General features: G+C 41.6%; 2 protein-coding genes across 5 annotated transcripts in view; one reads left to right on the forward strand and one right to left on the reverse strand.

The window, feature by feature from the left end:
- The window catches only part of KIF24 (kinesin family member 24), a 76,518-nt gene that overhangs the window by 3,473 nt on the left and 53,036 nt on the right, over positions 1–20,009 (forward strand). For 2 of the 4 annotated variants that reach the window (XM_034967330.3, XM_055117292.2), the window contains exons 2-4: positions 6,194–6,377; positions 14,434–15,081; positions 19,352–19,541. In XM_034967330.3, the coding sequence (XP_034823221.2) occupies positions 6,310–6,377; positions 14,434–15,081; positions 19,352–19,541 (906 nt within the window). In that variant the 5' untranslated portion in view covers positions 6,194–6,309. The remainder of the gene's footprint in view (positions 1–6,193; positions 6,378–14,433; positions 15,082–19,351; positions 19,542–20,009) is intronic. The other 2 variants (XM_003829788.5, XM_055117293.2) reach the window with 1 other exon arrangement.
- On the reverse strand, positions 6,287–10,285 carry LOC103783515 (serpin H1-like). The gene has a single exon (XM_034967331.3). It carries the CDS (start codon positions 7,576–7,578, stop codon positions 7,009–7,011), a length of 570 nt encoding a protein of 189 aa, XP_034823222.1. The 5' UTR covers positions 7,579–10,285; the 3' UTR covers positions 6,287–7,008.

The following is a 20,009-nucleotide window of genomic DNA, read 5'->3' on the forward strand; positions in this document are numbered from 1 at the left end:
GTTACCACAAATGATATCAAATGCTTTTATAGAGTTTTAATATACTGTAGGGATATTTATTCATTAAACAATTATTGAATATTATTTCCAATCACTCTTTTATTTATTTATTTATATTTTTTTCTGAGATAGTCTTACTCTGTTGCCCAGGCTGGAGTGCAGTGGCACAATCTTGGCTCACTGCAACCTCTTCCTCCCAGGTTCCAGCGATTCTCATGTCAGCCTCCTGAGTAGCTGGGATTACAAAGTGTGTGCCAACATTCCCAGCTAATTTCTGTATTTTTTGTGGAGATGGGGTTTCACCATGTTGACCAGGCTGGTCTCGAACTTTTGGCCTCAAGTGATCCACCCACCTCAGCCTCCCAAAGTTCTGGGATTACAGGCATGAGCCACCGTGCCTGGCCCCAGGCACTGTTTTAGAACCTGGGTATAAAAAGACTAATAAGACAATAAGACATATTGCTTTTTTTTTTTTTTTTTTTGAGACGAAGTCTCACCCTATTGCCTAGGCTGGAGTGCAGTGGTGTCATCATGGTTCACTGCAGCCTCAACCTCCTGGGCTCAAGTGATCCTCCCATCTCAGCCTCCCAAGTAGCTGGGACCACAGGTGTGTGCCACCATGCCCAATTAATTTTTATTTATTTACTTATTTATAGAGATGGGTTCTCCATATGTTGCCCAGGCTGGTCTTAAACTCCTGGGCTCAAGTGATCTTTCTGCCTCAGCCTCCCAAAGTGCTGGGATTACAGGTGTGAGCCACTCTGCCTGGGCAAGACACATTCCTTGACCACGAAGAAATTATACTCTATTAGGGGAAATAGACATAATCAAGTAATTATCATATAATAATTATTAATATAATTAACTGTAATAATAGAGATATGCAAAAGGTATGATGCAGACACGGAAGGGACATCTGATCACATTGGGGGAGACCAGAAAAGACCTCATTTGTTGTTATAATCAGTAAGAGGTAGACAGGTAAAGGGAAGTTTGATGATAGTGGAGGAGGCCACTTAAGAGCACAATGTGAATGAATGCACAGAGAAATGAAACGGTCTAAGAAGTTGACTAAACTGTAGAGCAAGGAAGGGGCTAGATTACAGAAGGATTTGTGGGTCATGCTTAGGAGTTTGGAGTTTGTACTATGTGTAGATGATAAGATACCATTGAAGGGTTTTTAATAAGGGAGCAGCATTGTTATAACTGCTTTCAAAAGAGTGATCTGGCTCTACAGTCTGGAAGATGGTTTGAGGAGGGGCATAACTGGAGGCCAGGAGAACAGGTATGAGACGTGTAATGAATAGGCGGAAGATATGGGGCTGAATCACCAGAGCAGTGGTGGTAGAAATGAGGATAGGGGAGGAGAAATTTGGCAAGTATGTGGGAGATTAAATTGGCTGGATCTATTGATTAGTTTTGGGATTAAGGGAGAAGAAGGCCTCTAGGATGCTTTCTCGTTTAGTTCTGAGTGACTGCATGAATGGTATTTTCAACCCCCTTCCAAAGAAGAGAGAAGTGGAGGGGCAGATTTTGTCAGGAGGTATAATGAATTCTGTTATTGACAAGTTCAGATGCTCGACTGTGGAGACATTTTTATAGTGATTCCTGCTGTTTTTGCTGCAACACATAGCCATGAGATTGTCTGTGTTACTACGAGGTGAACTAAAGTTACATTGGGATTCTGGAAGTAACCCACTTAATAATATTGCACAACATCCAGACTAAAGAGACTAGTTGAGATTTCACCAGCAGTGAGGGGTGGTACTGTGTCTATTACAGTCTTTTAAATTAGCCACTTGCTTATGTGAGATTTGATTAGTTAAAACTAGTGGTGTAGAATTATGTAGCCAATATATGGCTATCTGATCACTTTCTAAAACAAATTTATGTCATGGTTTTGAATAAATTAAATTATCTGTGCCTCAATTTCTTTATTTGTAAAAAGGGAGATGATACTAATGGCCATCTATCACAAAAAGTCTTGGAAGATTATTCAGGTAGCACAATTAATTACATGTTAATAATTTTGATTACAGTGAAAGAAATTATTGTTTTAGTCGTTCTTTGCTTTCTCGATGTCACTCCTTTGGAAATAATTCCTGGTCCCATGGTGGCAACAGTTCCCAAAGGGACTGAAAGAATGTCATCTTGGTAATTTATGAAAACTGATTGTAACAGTTATTTTTCTGATTGAACATGTGAAATATATTTTGTTGAAAGTATTTTATGACTGCAGTGTGGCAAAAATCTGCAAATGACAACTTCCTGCAGTCTGTCAGAGCAAGATTTTAAAAATAAAGCACTGAATTTAAACCCAACATTGGTTACCACCTGTTACTGAGAAGTCTTTCAGAATTAAATGTCTATATTTAGAGAAAGTAATACTTGGCACTGGTTTAAGATAACTAGGTTCTAAAATTTTGTTATGTTTATTTTTAGGTGATTGCTCATGCTTTTCACCAAATGTAAAAACGTAGTAAACTCTTTGTGGGGCTCTTGAGGGGAATTGTAGTAATTGTAGAGCATTAGCTACTTAACCATAAACAAACTTGAAACTATTTTTTTTCTGTTAAAAACAGAAACAATTTCTTGAAAACTACTTTTTAAAAATGGATATAATTTACATGATTTATATCCCCAAATCCACATCTTGCCTTAAGAATTCTATTAAGTATCATATATTCTAATTCCTTTGCAGCAGCTGTTTTAAGCAGTTGTCTAGTATCATCTGTCTTCTGTTGAGATCAGTAGTCTATAGATAGAAGAATCCCTAGAGTTTGAAATAAGTTCCCTTGTAGGGGGAAAAGTGTATACTACATTTTTCACCCTTTAATCTCTCACTGATAATACTGAATTTATTGTGTTCTTAGTGACCTTATGCCTAATATGGGGTACAGAAATGTTTTAATAATAAAATTGATTGAAAATGCTGATTTTCTTTTGTATCAGTTTCTTTAATTTGTTTTTTGGAGACGGAGTCTCACTCTGTTGCCCAGGCTGGAGTGCAGTGGCGCAAACTTGGCTCACTGCAACCTCCGCCTCCCAGGCTCAAGCAGTGCCCCGCAATATCAGCCTCCCAAGTAGCTGCGACTAAAGGCATACATCACCACACCCAGCTAATTTTTATATTTTTTGTAGAGACAGAGTTTCACCATGTCGCCCAGGCTGGTCTCAAACTCCTGGGCTTAAGGGATCCAACCACCTTGGCCTCTCCAAGTGCTGTGATTATAGGCATGAGCCACAGTGCCTGGCCTTGTATCAGTTTCTAATAGTCCAGCGGGCCCAGTGACTTTGTTAGCAACTTCTTTAAAAGTGATTATTATTAGGCTGGGTGCAGTGGCTCATGCCTGTCCTAGCACTTTAGGAGGCCAAGGCAGGAGGATTACTTGAACTCAGGAGTTTGAGGCGAGCCTGGGCAACATTGAGACCTCATCTCTTAAAAAAAAAAAAAAGTGATCATTATTAGTGTTTGTCTAAGGGCTAGATGGGTTGGGGGGAAATTGGGAGTGACTACCACTGGGTACTGGGTTTCTTAATGTAAATGAATAAAGTTGGTTGCTATAAAGGGACTAGGAGCAGGCAGGACCATGGGGTGTATTAGAAGAGTATATGCCCTTCTAAAGGGGACAGCCACTACTCTGTTTTGGTCTACTACTTCCTTATCTAATTGCAGGCCCGATATAACTACATCTTTTAATTTTCAGGAAAAGCAGGAACTGGGTATTTTTAATTGCTCCTAATTTTTTAAACAGTACAACAAATTCAAAAAAAATTTAAACACTTTGCAAGCCAGACTGCAAAATATGAAGATAATCCTTCATGGACCAAATATTATAGGCTAGATCAGCTACAGATTAGATTATCTCTGTTGACCTGGCTAGCTGTAGGACTCCTTTTAAAAAAATCTTACAAAAATACAATGTAGGACAGGCACAGTGGCTCATGCCTGTAATCCCAACACTTTGGGGGCTGAGGCAAGAGGATCGCTTGGGCCCAGGAGTTCCAGACCAGCCTGGGCAACATAGGGAGACCTCATCTCTACAAAAAATAAAAAAATTAGTCAGGTTTGGTGGCATGCACCTGTAGTCCCAGCTACTTGGGAGACTGAAGCAGGAGGATTGGTTGAGCCCAGGAGTTTGTGACTACAGTGAGCCGTGATTGCACCACTGTACTCCAGCCTGGGCGACAGAGTGAGACCCTTTCTCTAAAAAAAAAAAAAAAAAGAAGAAGTATGTATGTATAGCTTTTTTTTTTTTTTTTTTTTTTTTTAATGCTATCGGTAGATCACTGTGCCTGTTTTGTTCCAGACACTTAGTGGGTGCGTTACAGAACCTGTCTCCGGCAAATGCGTAATCAGTACACTTGTAGAGAGTACTTTAACATATCTAATTTTACTGTCAATGCCTGTATAAATTATTTCAATTTTAAACTTGAAGAAGCAGAGACTCATAGATGTTAAATAATTTGACCATGTATCACACCTGGTTCTTAGCAGAGACTGACTGAGTCCTCGGTTTTTTTTTGCCTCCTAATCTAGTAATCTGCTATACTAGTTACTACTGCGCGAACACTTTGGTAGTCTACTGACAGATATTTGAAATAAAAATCTTATTTAACATCTTGAAATAGAAAAAATAAACCATGTAGGTATTTTGCTCCCTGTTCAATTCCATCTCCCTCCCTACAGAATAAGAATGTGTTTGGTGGCAGTGGTAGTTTAAGGGCCTATGTTTATTGGATGTCTCTGATGTGTTATACCAGTGCTTTAGTGTTAGTTACCTTCTGAATCTAGTGACATGTCAATAATTATGTTAATCTATTTCTAAGAAGGATGGAGGGAGGTCTTACAATAAAATACGTAGCTACAAAGAAAACAGTGAATAAAAATAAAAGCACACATTTGAACAATGCAGATATAGCTAAGTACATGGAGAAGGGTCATTATCCTGGTAAGCCTGTCTAAAGAGATCTAGAGCAAAAATCCTGGGGTACAGGTAAAATAAAGGTCATTTCAGTAACATTTTGGCAACCTGAATTCAAACATACTTAAATTTGTGGAAAGAGAAAAATTAGTTTAGGTCCTCCCCTCTCCCCTCCTTCCCAAGGGAGATCTGTAGCTATTTGTAGGTTATAGCCTTTTTCTTTTTTTCCTTTTTTTTTGAGAAGGAGTTTGATTCTTGTCACCCAGGCTGAAGTGCAGTGGTGCAATCTTGGCTCACTGCAACCTCCGCCTCCTGGGTTCAAGAGATTCTCCTGCCTCGGCCTCCCGAGTAGCTGGGATTACAGGTGCCCGCCACCATGCCCAGCTAATTTTTGTATTTTTAGTAGAGACGGGGTTTCGCCATGTTGGCCAGGCTGGTCTCGAACCCCTGACCTCAGGTGATCCGCTTGCCTCTGCTTCCCAAAGTGCTGGGATTACAGGCACGAGCCACCGTGCCTGGCTGGTTATAGCCTATTTTCTTTTTCTTTTTCTTTTTTTTTTTTGTTGGAACATTTTATTGAAAAGAAAAACTGTATAAATAAGTTCTTGGTTTGATAGCAACAAAGGCTCATGTTCCCCCTTCCCTCCCCATCTTTGAAGAACTAAAAAAGAAACAAAAAGTTCATCCCCATGACGCCATTCTTGACCAGAGTCTGCCCAGAAGCCTGTCCTGTGAGCTCTTTCTCGATCTGCCTCAATGGGGCCAGGTCATTCTGGGGATGCCTGGTCCCAGGGGCTGCAGCACCTAGTTTTGTAGTTGGGAGAGACTGGGATAGAGCTGGGGAGGTGGCTAAGGTGGTTTAGTGTCAGAAGAGGGCTGGCTGACCCCCCTAGCTCCATTTGGTCTCACAGGTGAGAAGGTACTTGGCTATAAATATGAACACTGATTGAGGCAGGCTTGATCTGGGACTTTGAGGGCAGGCAGGATGATTATGGCCCAGGTACCACAGGATGTGGAGTTTCTGGGCTCAGCATCATGGTATCTGGGGCCCACGTCCAAGTGGAGTAAATTCTAGCTGGGAAGGTCCGTTCAAGCACACGGGAACCCTGGTTTGTTTGTCCACCCCCACCCATGGAGTATCCAAGCTGGTACCTCACCTCCCCCGAATCCCAGTAGCACCCATGTGTCTCAGAAGCCTTTGGCTGCCTCCTGCCATCCTGTGTGCACCCTGAGGCCCTAAAACTCGTCTCGCATCTTGTCAACCTTAGGCCGGACCAGGTGCCCAGTGAACAGCAGGGAGCCGCTCTGGGTGTCCCACACCAGGAAGATGAAGGCGTGGTCGGAGTAGAACAGCTTGGGGCTGCGCAGCTCCTTGCTCCCATAGATGTCCTGGTCAAAGGAGTTGCCGTCTGTGTCCAACTCAAAGGCGGTGGCGTGGAACACGCTGGCCAGGTACAGGTCCTTCTTGTGTGGCATGCGTGACAAGTTTGCCTTGTTCTTGTCAATGGCCTCAGTCAGGCCAAGCCCAGCCACGAGTTTCTGCAGGTCATGGGAACTTCCACCACCCGCTTGGGCAAGGAGATGGTGACAGGCTTCTGCTTCTTCCCCATCCAGATCTTCAGCTGCTCTTTGGTTAGCAGCTTTTTAAGGCCTCGAGGGGCTCCACGTGGTGGGGCATGAGGATGATGAGGCTGGAGAGCTTGTGGGCCAGGGGCATCTCCACGATTTGCAGCTTTTCCTTCTCATTGTCATAGTAGTTGTAGAGGCCTGTCTGGTGCATCACCATGACACCCACGGTATAGAACCGAGTCACCATGAAGCCACGGTTTTCCACCATCTTGTGGTGGAATTTCTCATTCCAGTGTGGCTTGAAGAACATGGTGTTGACAAGCAGGGCGCCATCCATGCACTCCATGTCCTTGGTGACCTTGGGCAGCTTGCCGTCGGTGGTCTGCACGGCCCACTCGTGGATGGACTGCAGCGCACTGCGCTTGTCATGGAAATTGATCTTGGAGTGCTCGCAGTTGTAGTGCTGCTTGCTGCTGCGCACGAAGTCATCAGCGAAACTCACTGAGCTGGGTCCCTACAGGCGACTGCACAGCTTCCAGGTCACGTTGCGCGCGGTGGAGTTGCTGAGTGAACGCAGCGGCTCGCCCACGCCGGCGTGCACCTCCTCGTCGCGCAGCTGCTTGGCACTCAGCACTGCCTTGGCCTCCGACGCCGTGGTCGCCTTGCCGCCCAGCGACACGAGCCCCAGCGACGAGGCCACCACCACGGGCGACACCAGGATGTTCTCCACCGCCTGGTCCTTGGCCATGGCCTGGTACAGGCTGAAGGCCAGGCCGGCGCTGTGTTCGGCCAGCGTGGCTGCCTTGGGGCTCAGCTTCTCTGCGGTGCCAGGAGCTGCTGTGGCTGCAGGTTTCTTCACCTCGGTCGCCAAGGCCACCGCCAGGAGGCAGAAGGCACTGAGGAGCAGGAGGGAGCGCGTGGCTGGGAGGTGGTTTGCGTGCACCACGATGGACCTGTCAGGGCTGGGTCGAGCTGGGTTGGGCTGGGTTGGGCTGGGCTGGCTCCAAGACGGGAGTCTCGCTCTCGAGCCGCGACACGATTCTACTCTTCTATAGCCTATTTTTATGTAACTTTTACAACTCATAGCTGAGGGTTACCTATATGTTCATTATTCATGTCTTTTTTTTAGGGGCGGGGTCTCACTATGTTGCCCAGGCTGCATTATTCATGTATTTATCTTGTTAAACCACCAGCTTTAGACTTGTTTGTTCTCTTCCCTAATTTTCTAATCAGGCTTCTACATGTTGAGGAAAGGATTCTTAAAGCAATCCTTTGCTCCCATGCTCCCCTAACTACTGAAAAATAAATCCAATAATACAATTTGAATTAAAAAAATTAAGATTTTAAGGGTATGGTAGTATGCCCCCTTATTCAAGGAGGATATATTCCAAGACCCCCGGTGGATGCCTGAAACCATGGATAGTACCAACCCCTATTATAGGTTATGCATTTTCCTAAGTCTAGAACTTTCATTCTTTCACTTAAAGGAAGCACTATGGCTTCTCTTTGGCATATCTGAATTGCCAACATTACTACTCTTTTGCTTTGGGGCTGTTATTTGAGTAAAATAAGGTTACATGAACACAAGCATTGCAATACCCCACAGTTGATCTGGTAACCAAAATGGCTACTAAGTGACTAATGAGTGGGTAGTTTATGCAGTGTGGATAGGCTGGACAGTGGGATGATTGACATTCCAGGAAAGGGGAGCCAGTATTGTGAGAGATTTTAATCGTGCTACTCAGAATGGTGCACAATTTAAATCTTACAAATTGTTCCTTTCTGGAATTTTTCACTTAATATTTTTGGACTGGTTGACTAAGGGTAACTGAAATGGCAGAAAGCTAAATTGGAGGACAGGTACTACTGTAACTTACATTGAAATTGTCAATCTAAAAACAACAACCAGTAAATAAGCACTTTTTTTTTTTTTAAGACAGAGTCTCCTTCTGTCGCCCAGGCTGGAGTGCAGTGGCGTGATCTTGGCTCACTGCAATGTCCGCCTCCCAGGGTCAAGTGATTCTCCTACCTCAGCCTCCAGAGTAGCTGGGATTACAGGCGCGTGCCACCATGCCTGGCCAATTTTTTTTTCTTTTTTTTTTTTGAGACAGAGTTTCACTCTTGTTGCCCAGACTGGAGTGCAATGGCGCGATCTCAGCTCACCGCAACCTCCACTTCCCAGGTACAAGTGATTCTCCTGCCTCAGCCTCCCGAGTAGCTGGGATTATGGGTGCCTGCGAACCACGCCCAGCTAATTGTTTTGTATTTTTAGCAGAGACGGCGTTTCACTATTTTGGCCAGGCTGGTCTTGAACTCCTGACCTCAGATGATCCACCCGCCTCAGCCTCCCAAAGTGCTGGGATTACAAGCGTGAGCCACCGTGCTCAGCCGCCCAGCCAATTTTTGTATTTTTAATAGAGACGGGGGTTTCACCAGGCTGGCCAGGCTGGTCTCGACCTCCTGACCTTGTGATCCACTCGCCTCAGCCTCCCAAAGTGCTGGGATTACAGGCATGAGCCACCGCGCCCAGCCAGTAAGCACTATTTTTACTTTAGGAGTTTGCTTCAACAGAGTTTTTAAAAACAGAATTCTGACTTAACAATAAATAACATTTTTTATATAAAGCATCTAACATAGTGCTTGGCATAAAACAGAACTCAATACATTTTAGTTTAATCAGATCATCAAAGTAGTATGGATGTGGACTATCTGCTGACATAATGGAATTAGCCTTTTATATAAAATGCTTTTTTAAACCATATGAAGTGTTCAGAGTGAAGTTGGTAACATTGTGGATATTTGGCTTCTTAAAGTTGTAAGGGCCCTGAGGATGTTGCCATTACTTTGGGTGATGGGACTCGTAAAGAATTAGGAAACTCAGAGAAAATGGCTCTGTGGCCACATAAGCAGGTGTCATGGAATCTTTTAATCACTTCGTTGCCTTGGGCAAAACAGTAGAGATAATGGAACTTTTTTTTTTTTTTTTTTAATACAGAGTCTCGCTCTATTGCCAGACTGGAGTGCAGTGACACGATCTCGGCTTACTGCACCCTCCACCTCCCAGGTTCAGGTGAAACTCAGCCTCCTGAGTAGCTGGGATTACAGGCACTTGCCACCACACCCAGCTAATTTTTGTATTTTTAGTAGAGACGGTTTCACCATGTTGGCCAGGATGGTCTCGATCTCCTGACCTCGTGATCCACCCACCTTGGCCTCCCAAAGTGCTGGGATTATAGGCATGAGCCCCCACGCCCGGCCGATAATGGAACATTTCTAAAAAAATTTTTTTTTTTTGGGGGGGTGACAGAGTCTTGCTCTGTCACCCAGGTTGGAGTGCAGTGGCACAATCTCAGCTCACTACACCCTCTGCCTCCTGGGTTCAAGTGATTCTCCTACCTCAGCCTCCTGAGTAGCTGGGATTACAGGCGCACACCACCATGCCTGACTAATTTTTGCATTTTTAGTAGAGACAGGGTTTTGCCATGTTGGCCAGACTGTTCTCAAACTCCTGACGTCAAGTGATCCCCTGGCCTTGGCCTCCCAAAGTGCTGGGATTACAGGCATGAGCCACTGTGCCAGGCCCATTTCTAAATATTTTAAATGAACAGAATCTAAGTGGATACTATTCACTTAAAATATTTGTTGCACACCTATCTAGCACAATGCTTGACTGAGTGGGATCATACTGCTTTTGTCTTTAATAATTCACACAGTAGTACAAGGCAGAACCATCTTACATTATCTCTGGAACAAGACTGGCAATAATTTTTTTAAAAAATGAGTATGTATGTCATAAATGCCGTATCAGTTTTATCATCAAAACTCTGCAGGAGTTTAGAGAGAAGTCACATTTCCCTGAGGTATTAATCTAGTCAAATATTTATAATAGTATGGATTGTTTTTTATGGCTGTAACATATAGCATATGAAAATGTTTATGTTAAATTAAAACATAGATTGCAATATAGTTATGAGTACAGTGTTATATACAGTTTTTTAAAAGGCTAGAAAGACACCAAGATCTTAAGAAACAATTGTATCAGGTCAATTTGGGGAGGCTGAGAGGGAGGAAGGGAGGTGAAATTAGAAATATATATAATTTTTTATTTAGAAATATATGTTTAAAATAAATAATACAGTCACATAGTTTCAAAATTTAAAAAATAAACTGTTTTAGGTCTTGCCCTGGGTGATAGAGACACCAGTGAAATAGAAATGACAATAGGAAAGGTAATAATAACTACCAGCATTTAAAAGTATACAGTAGTTTCCTTCCCATAATCACCCTCTACCACCTACTTCCCCTCACCCCCTCAAGACCACTATTATTGTGCATCCTGCAAGTGACGTTTTTTGTCTGATAAGCAAATATATAGATTTATTATAGATCATTTATCTCTCTCTTTTACAAACTGTTCTGTACCTTGCTTTATTAACAATATATTGGACAGCTTTCTTTTTTAAATAACATTTTACAGTTTACTTACTCTTTGTAATTGTCTCATAGCATTATTTCATTAAATGGACTATCATAATTTATTTCACCAGTCTCTATTCCATGACTTTGCTATTACAAGCTGTGCTGTAATGAATAACATTATAGTTAACGTCATTTTGTACTTGTACGTATTATCTGAAGGATAAGGATAGGTTCCTAGAGGTGGAATTGCTGGATCAGTGCATTTGCATTTGTAATTTTGATAGATATAAATCAGTGGCATGCAATCATAATCACCTAGGGAACTTTTCTGAAGTTGTTATGTCTGCCTTTCCTAAAACCTGGGAGTTATTTCTTGTTGTTTTTTGGTTTTCTATAGATCTGGGATGGGGCTCAGGTATCTATATATTTTAAAGTGTCTAAACTGGGCTGGGCATGGTGGCTCATGCCTGTAACCCCAGCACTTTGGGAGTCTAAGGTGGGTGGATCACTCGAGGTCAGGAGTTCGAGACCAACCTGGCCAACATGGTGAAACCTCCTCTCTACTAAAAATACAAAAAAATTAGCCGGGCGTGGTGGCACGCGCCTGTACTCCCAGCTATTTGGGAGGCTGAGGCATGGGAATTGCTTGAACTCGGGAGGCGGAGGTTGCAGTGAGCCAAGATTGCACCACTGCACTCCAGCCTGGGCAACAGAGTGAGACTGTCTCAAAAAACAAACAATAAACAACAACAACAAAAAAACCCAAGTGTCTAGAGTGATTCTGATGTTTATCTCAGAAGAAAGAGGAGAGGCTCAACATTGTAAAATGGAATGTGGTACGCAGAAGCATATTTAGGCTTGGCTCGGTGGCTTATACCTGTAATCCCACCGCTTTGGGAGGCTGAGGCAGGAGGGTCACTTGAGCCCCAGGGGTTTGAGACTAGCCCAGGCAACACAGGGAGACCCTTTCTCTACAAAAAAAAAAAAATGTAAAAATTAGCCACATGTGGTGGTGCGCACCTGTAGTCCCAGCTAGTTGGGAGGCTGAGGTGGGAGGATCACTTGAGCCCAGCAGGTTGAGGCTGCAGTGAACCATGATCACACCACTGCACTCCAGCCTGGGCAACAGAGCAAGACCATCCCTCAAAAAAAAAAAAACCAAAAAAAAAAAAAACAGATAACAGGGGGAAGCTATACATGTGAGAGGCAGGGGATATATGGGAAGTTTTTATACCTTCCACTCATTTTTGCTGTGAACCTAAAATTGCTCTAGAAAATAGTTTAATAAAAAATAATTTTAATCTGGGCATGGTGGCTCACACCTATAGTCCCAGTTACTTGGGAGGCTGAGATGAGAGGATCACTTGTGCCTACAAGTTTGAGTCCAAAGACCCTATCTCTAAAAATAATAATAATAATAATAATAATAATAATAATAATTTCTAAAAAACTTGTTTTTAAAAATTATTATTATTTAAAGAGAGATATTGCAGTTATCTACTGCTGTGTAGCAAATTACCCTCAAAACTTAGTGGCTTAAAACAATTATCATTTTATTTGCTCAGAGTTCTGTGAGTCAGATATTTGGGCTGGGCTTTGCCCAGATATTTGGGTTGTTTTTTCCTGATCTCACCTGGGGTCACTATGTGGTTGCAGTCATCTAGTGGTGCCACTGGGCCTGGATAGTCTAAGATGACTTCTTTCACATGTCTGGCTTTGGTGATGGCTGTTGGCTGGGCCCTTGAGGCCTAGGCATGGAAGTCGCATAGCATTACTCCTACCATATTGTATTGGGCAAAACAAGTCACAAGGCTAGCCTAGATGAAATGAGGGAAGAAATAGACTTCACTTCTTCATGGAAGGACCTGCAAAAAATTTTTGGTCTTTAAAAAACAAATCTGCCTTCACAAAACAAATCTACCAGCCAGTGTGGTGGCTCACGCCTGTAATCCCAGCACTTTGCGAGGCAGAGGTGGGTGGATCACCTGAGGTCAGGAGTTCGAGACCAGCCTGGCCAACATGGCGAAACTCCTTCTCTACTAAAAATACAAAAATTAGCCGGGTGTGGTGGCACGCACCTGTGAATCCTAGCTACTCAGGAAGCTGAGACAGGAGAATTGCTTGAACCTGGAGGCGGAAGTTGCAGTGAGCCAAGATACCACCACTGCACTCCAGCCTGGGCAACAGAGTGAAACTCCATCTCAAAAAAAACAAATCTACCACAAATAGAAAAGGCCAGGATTAGTTTAGGATGTGTTACTCAGCCCATTTAGCCTTTTAGCCTAAGTAGTATTTCCCCCAAAGCTAATTATTCAACGTTCTTTGGTTATCTTTATTACCTTGCCCTCACCTCTTTCTCTGTTTCTGCTAGAAAGAAGATGAAATAGAAATTAAAACGAAAACAGGAAAGTTGTACCACTAGTTACCTAACTGAATTTTTGAAAACTCTGAATTATGAAACCATTTTAAAAAAGAAAATGTACTGTATTTACTTTTGGATATTCTCATGAACTTGATTAACAGTGATATAGAGAGCTCAGGATCCTGACTTTTAATAATAGACCAGGATTATGTGTTATTACCACATTATTTGTTAGTATTTAATTAAATATCTTGATGTTAAAATTTTTTAAAAGATACAACTATTTAAAATCTTGACCTTAGTATTAATTTCCTGGGCAAATTATTTGATTCATATTCTGTACAGGTAGAGATCGATGACCACCTTTTGGAATGATCTGAAATCCTGAATTGGCTGATGCTGAATTGATGATGTCTTTACTTCTATTTAACTAACTTTTGCCAGTACTCAACAAATACAAACGCTATCTTCCTTTGAGTTACATTAGTTTATAATCCTCTGTGGTATGCCATTTAATTCTGCTTTTCATTCTGAAAGAGTTCTTAGCCCCTGTTCATTATTCATGGGAAACAGTTGTGCAGCATGCCTTGACATTAAGTTGAGCATCTAAAATTAGTCCTGCTACAATCAGTTGTTGGGAACAAGGTTTCAATAGTTGTGGCATGTGTTAAGTAGACATTGCAAGGTTGGAAGGAACTCCCTAGAAATAAGTAAGTTATGTGTTATGTATGTGTTCATTTGTGTATCTATGTGTATATATATGTGTGTGTATATATATGTGTATATATACGTATATATACATATATACATATATACGTGTATATGTATATATACGTATATATACATATACACGTATATATGTATATATGTATATATACGTATATATACACATATATAAAATGGAATGTCTCTTTTTATTAAGCAAATTAACAAATTATATGTTACCACAAATTCTTCATATGCAATACAAAGCATCTTTGTTCATGCACTATGCTATTTAATCAATAATTTCAGAAGAAAAATATGTTATTGAGAACTTGACAGATAAAACATTTTTTGCATGTTTGTTTTGTGGTTTTGTGGTTTTCAATTTTTAAAATAAATAATTGTATTACATATACTCTATTTCAAGCGAATGGCTTTTCTTTCTCTCTTCAGAGTTTATAGAAACCTATTCACCAAAATGGCATCCTGGTTATATGAATGTCTTTGTGAAGCTGAACTTGCACAGTATTATTCTCATTTCACTGCCCTTGGCCTTCAGAAAATAGATGAATTAGCCAAGATTACAATGAAGGACTACTCCAAATTAGGAGTCCATGACATGAACGACCGCAAACGTCTCTTCCAACTTATCAAAATTATTAAGATTATGCAAGAAGAAGATAAAGCAGTCAGTATCCCAGAGCGTCATCTTCAGACAAGCAGCCTGCGCATCAAATCTCAGGAATTAAGATCTGGCCCTCGCAGACAGCTGAATTTTGATTCTCCTGCTGACAATAAAGACAGAAATGCCAGCAATGATGGGTTTGAAATGTGCAGTTTATCAGATTTCTCTGCAAATGAACAGAAGTCCACTTACCTAAAAGTGCTAGAACACATGCTACCAGATGATTCCCAGTACCATACAAAAACAGGAATTCTGAATGCCACAGCTGGTGATTCCTATGTGCAAACAGAAATCAGCACTTCACTCTTTTCACCAAATTACCTTTCTGCAATACTGGGGGATTGTGATATTCCCATTATTCAAAGAATCTCTCATGTTTCAGGGTATAACTATGGAATCCCTCATTCTTGTATCAGGTAATAAATTTTATCTTTCTTTCTTTTGAGGGAAAGTAGCCTCAGGCAAGGGCAGGCCTCTCCTTCATGTCCAGCAGACAGCATCTACTCCTTATTTATAGTAAATGAATATAACAGAAATTATCATGAACAGCATTTGCATCAATAATAGGAATACCTGGATGTGGGAAAATTAATGAGAAATTGGGACTTTCTAGGTGGGAGAAAGATGATATTGTTCATGTACATCAGAACAGCTGCTACTTGCCAGGATCTGTAGCAGATCTGTTTCTATTGTTTATTATAGCGTAACATGATACATCTAGTACATCTGTGAAAGTGAAATAGTTAACCCTTCTACAGTGGAGAAAAAAATTACACAATCCACAGGACTTTTTTAAGGTTATCAAATTCACTTAACCCAACCAGGAGACTTAAAGATGCTTTGTTAAAAAACAAGGGCATGTAGTTTAATTAAGTAGGTCTTTGGGGCAGTTAGTTCACCTACACACATTGAAATATGATCCTAATTTTGAGTGCTTTCTACAATTTCAACCCCGGAAAAAACAGATAATTTTGGTGATTACAAACAGTAAGACATTGTTGGTGGAGATGAGAGTTTGAGAGTCAGGGTGACAATAAGTTATTTTCACCTAGTGCTTCGAGTTAGAATTTGAAATAAGGTCCCTAAGAGGTGAAATAACAAGTAATCCCTAGTACTAACAATGGTATAATAGGAAATATGTTCTTGTAATCTTGTAAAAAAAAAAAAAGTAGTCCTTGTTTTATTTTAAACATTATATATGTGAGTTATGGGCAAACAAAATTCATTCTTGAGCCATATTTTCTTTTTAAAAATACTGTTATTCATACCTTAAGATAAATAATTTATATCTGGTCTTACATTGGCTAAGGTTTCAGAAGATCTCATAATCAGTTATTTTACTCCATAAAAATAGAAGACTCAGTTTTAACAGTAAAAATATCTTTAATAATTTGAAATACATAAGTGAATTTTTATTATAATATTTCTGAAAACATTTTGTTTGGTCTAGGAGATCACAGAGCATGTAATACTGTTTTCTTCTTTTAATTCTGAGAGGAATAGATTGTTCCTTGACTATGAAGGCAGATTGTTGCTATTGCATTGGTTACCTCAGCAGTGAAGGAGTAAATATTTTCTTTTTTTTTTTTTTGAGACGGAGTCTCGCACTGTCGCCCAGGCTGGAGTGCAGTGGTGCAATCTCTGCTCACTGCAAGCTCTGCCTCCCGGGTTCATGCCATTCTCCTGCCTCAGCCTTCCGAGTAGCTGGGACTACAGGCGCCCGCCACTATGCCTGGCTAATTTTTTGTATTTTTAGTAGAGGTGGGGTTTCACCATATTAGCCAGGATGGTCTTGATCTCCTGACCTTGTGATCCACCCGCCTCAGCCTCCCAAAATGCTGGGATTACAGGCGTGAGCCACCGCGCCTGGCCTATTTTCTTGAATATTACTTTTTTACTGAACAGTACATAAAAATCTAAATTGGAATTACTTATAAGTAAAAATACCACTTTATTTAACACCATCAAGGATAGGATGGATATTTTAGTTTAACCATTACCATTTCATTTATTTGACTCTTTGTTTATTTGTTTGTTTGTTTGTTTGATTTGTAGAGACAGGGTCTTGCTCTGTCACCCAGGCTGGAGTGCAGTGGTGCAGTCGTAGTCCACTGGGGCCTCAAACTCCTGAGGTCAAGTGATCCTCCTGCCTCAGCCACCCAAGTAGCTAGGACTACAGGTACGCACCACTGTCCCCAGCTAATTTTTCAATTTTTTGTAGAGTTGGGGATCTCACTATGTTACCCAGGCTGGTCTTGAACTCCTGGCCTCAAGTGATCCTCCCACCTCAGCTTCCCAAAGCACTGGGATTACAGGTGAGAGCCACTGTGCCCTGCCCAAACTAGAGCTTTTTAAAAAATCATGCATGTCTTTTTGCTCCTTGAACTTGAAACTATGGGCCTTTTGTTCATATGAGTCATCCTAGAGCCCTGAACAATTTTAAAAAGGACTAAACATTTTCTATCCTCTTTGATCAGCTTTATATGATTAGGTTATTGATATCCAACAACTAAAGATTTTAACACAGAACCCTTATTAAAATGATGCATTAGGCCAGGCACAGTGGCTCACACCTCTAATCCCAGCACTTTGGGAGGCCAAGGCGGGTGGATCACCTGAGGTCAGGAGTTCAAGGCCAGCCTGGCCAACATGGCTAAACCCCATCTCTACTAAAAATACAAAAATTAGCAGGGCATCATGGCAGGTGCCTGCAATCCCAGCTATTCTAGAGGCTGAGGTAGGAAAATCGCTTGAACCCAGGAGGCAGAGGTTGCAGTGAGCCAAGATTGTGCCACTGCACTCCAGCCTGGGTGACACAATGAGACTCTGTCTCAAAAAAAAAAAAAAGCATTAAAAATTTTCATTTTTGATGAGCACAGTGGCTCATGCCTGCAATCCTGGCATTTTGGGAGGCCAAGGCAGGCAGATTGCTTGAGCCCAGGAGTTCGAGGCCAGCCTGGGCAACATGGTGAGACCCTGTTTCTACAAAAATACAAAAATTAGCCAGACATGATGGTGTGCACCTGTAGTTCCAGCTACTATTGGCTGAAGTGGGAGGATGGCTTCAGCCCAGGAGGTTGAGGCTTCAGTGAGCTGTGCTCGCACCACTGCACTCCAGTCTGGGTGATAGAGCAAGACCCTGTCTCAAAACAAAAAATTCCCTTTTCTTGTGAAAAATCAAACATATGCAAAAGAAGAAAAAAATAGAACACTGAATCCCAATATGTCCATCATCCAATTTCTTTTTCTTTTTTCTTTTTTTTTCAGACAGAGTCTTGCTCTGTTGCCCAGGCTGGAATGCAATGGCACTATCTCACCTGTGAACTCCACCTCCTGGGTTTCAGTGAGCATGCCCAGCTAAGTTTTATATTTTTAGTAGAGATGGGGTTTCACCATGTTGGCCAGGCTGGTCTCGAACTCCTGACCTCAAGTGATCTGCCCGCCTCAGCCTCTCGAAGTGCTAGGATTACAGGCGTGAGCCACCGCACCTGGCCCGTCATCCAGTTTCAATGATTGTCACGATTTTCCCACAGTATCTCAAAATGGTACATTTCATTTATTCTGTCATTTATTTATTCCACCTGCAGTTTCATGCAAAAATGATGCATTTTAAAGTCCCTAAATGTTGGTTAAGAAAATAAAATTTGCTTTAAAACATGCCATAAAATTAGTGCTTTATGCATTCATTATATTAGAAAATTAGTTGCTGGGTTTTTTTTTTTTTTAAACCAATTCAGATCCCAGTAAAAAAAGTATTCTCCAGGCTGAGCGTGATGGCTGATGCTTGTAATCCCAGCACTTTGAGAGGCCAAAATGGGAGGATTGCTTGAGGCCATAAGTTCAAGACCAGCCTGGGCAAGATAGTGGGACCCTGTCCCTACAAAAATTACAAAAATTAGCCAGCTGCGGTGTTGTACGCTATAGTCCTAGCTACTTAGGAGGCTGAGGTAGAATTTCTTGAACCCTGGAGGTTGAGGCTGCAATGAGCCATGGCTATGCCACTGTACTCCAGTCTGGGTGACAGAGTGAGATCCTATCTCAAAAAAAATTTTTTTTCAGCAGCCAGTTGGAGGGCTAAGGAAATCAGAATTGATATGAAACAATTGTATAAAATAGTATTCTATATATGATCTCTTAGGGGTTTTTTGTTGGTTGGTTGGTTTTTTGTTGTTGTTCTGTTATTTGTGTTTTTCCAAGGAAAAGGGCGGAGCAGGGTGGGGATGGAGATAGAAGAACTTTCTCAGGGTTGACACTTTACTTTGTAACTTTAAGAAATATATTATGCCTAATATACAGCAAAATGTACCAATACTTTTTTTTTTTTTTGAGACAGAATCTGGCTCTGTCGCCCAGGCTGGAGTGCAGTGGCGCAATCTCGGCTCACTGCAAGCTCCGCCTCCTGGGTTCACGCCATTCTCCTGCCTCAGCCTCCCAAGTAGCTGGGATTACAGGCGCACGCCACTATGCCTGGCTAATTTTTTGTATTTTTAGTAGAGACGGGGTTTCACCGTGTTAGCCAGGATGGTCTTGATCTCCTGACCTCGTGATCCGCCCGCCTCGGCCTCCCAAAGTGCTGGGATTACAGGCGTAAGCCACCGCGCCCGGCTAAAAGGTACCAATACTTTGACCTGTTAAGTAATCTTGTCCTATTATTAAAAATTAAAAGCCTGTTTATAAACATATTAGACAGAACACTTCAGAGAAACAGAATCCTTGGACTGAGATGGAGAAAATCAGAGTTTGTGTTCGAAAACGCCCCCTGGGCATGAGGGAGGTACGTCGTGGAGAAATTAATATTATTACTGTAGAAGACAAAGAAACTCTACTTGTGCATGAGAAGAAAGAAGCAGTTGACCTCACTCAATATATTCTGCAGGTATGATGTTTTCGTTTTATGTTTGGAACTAATATTATCAAGTATGTCATTTTTTTTTGCTTTTTGTTTGAGTGGTGGCATACAAGTTTCTGTTAGAACACTGAAAATCAAGTTTCTGGTTCGGGTGTTGACATTCATTCCTGATGTGACACTGTATTAAGTCATTGATATCCAGGGCATTCATTTTTTCAAAAGACGGTGCAATAGGGGATACAAAAACAATTTCTCTTGTGCAGTGGAGCTACATCATATATTCACTTAACATGCTTTGTGTGAATTTAATTATACATATTCAGCAAAAAAAAAGGAGGAATGAAGAAATAAAAATAATTTAAATAATGAAGTGGGGCCAGGTGTGGTGGCTCATGCCTATAATCCCAGTGCTTTGGGAGGCTGCAGTGGGAGGATCACTTGAGCCCAAGAGTTTGAGACCACCCTGGGCACCATAGCGAGATCCTGTCTCTCCAG

This window comes from Pan paniscus, chromosome 11 (assembly GCF_029289425.2).
Source record: "Pan paniscus chromosome 11, NHGRI_mPanPan1-v2.0_pri, whole genome shotgun sequence".
Classification (NCBI taxonomy): domain Eukaryota; kingdom Metazoa; phylum Chordata; class Mammalia; order Primates; family Hominidae; genus Pan; species Pan paniscus.

Excerpts from the sequence above, each read along its gene's own strand:
- LOC103783515 (XM_034967331.3), bottom strand. The coding sequence starts at position 7,578 with ATGAGTTGTAAAAGTTACATAAAAATAGGCTATAGAAGAGTAGAATCG.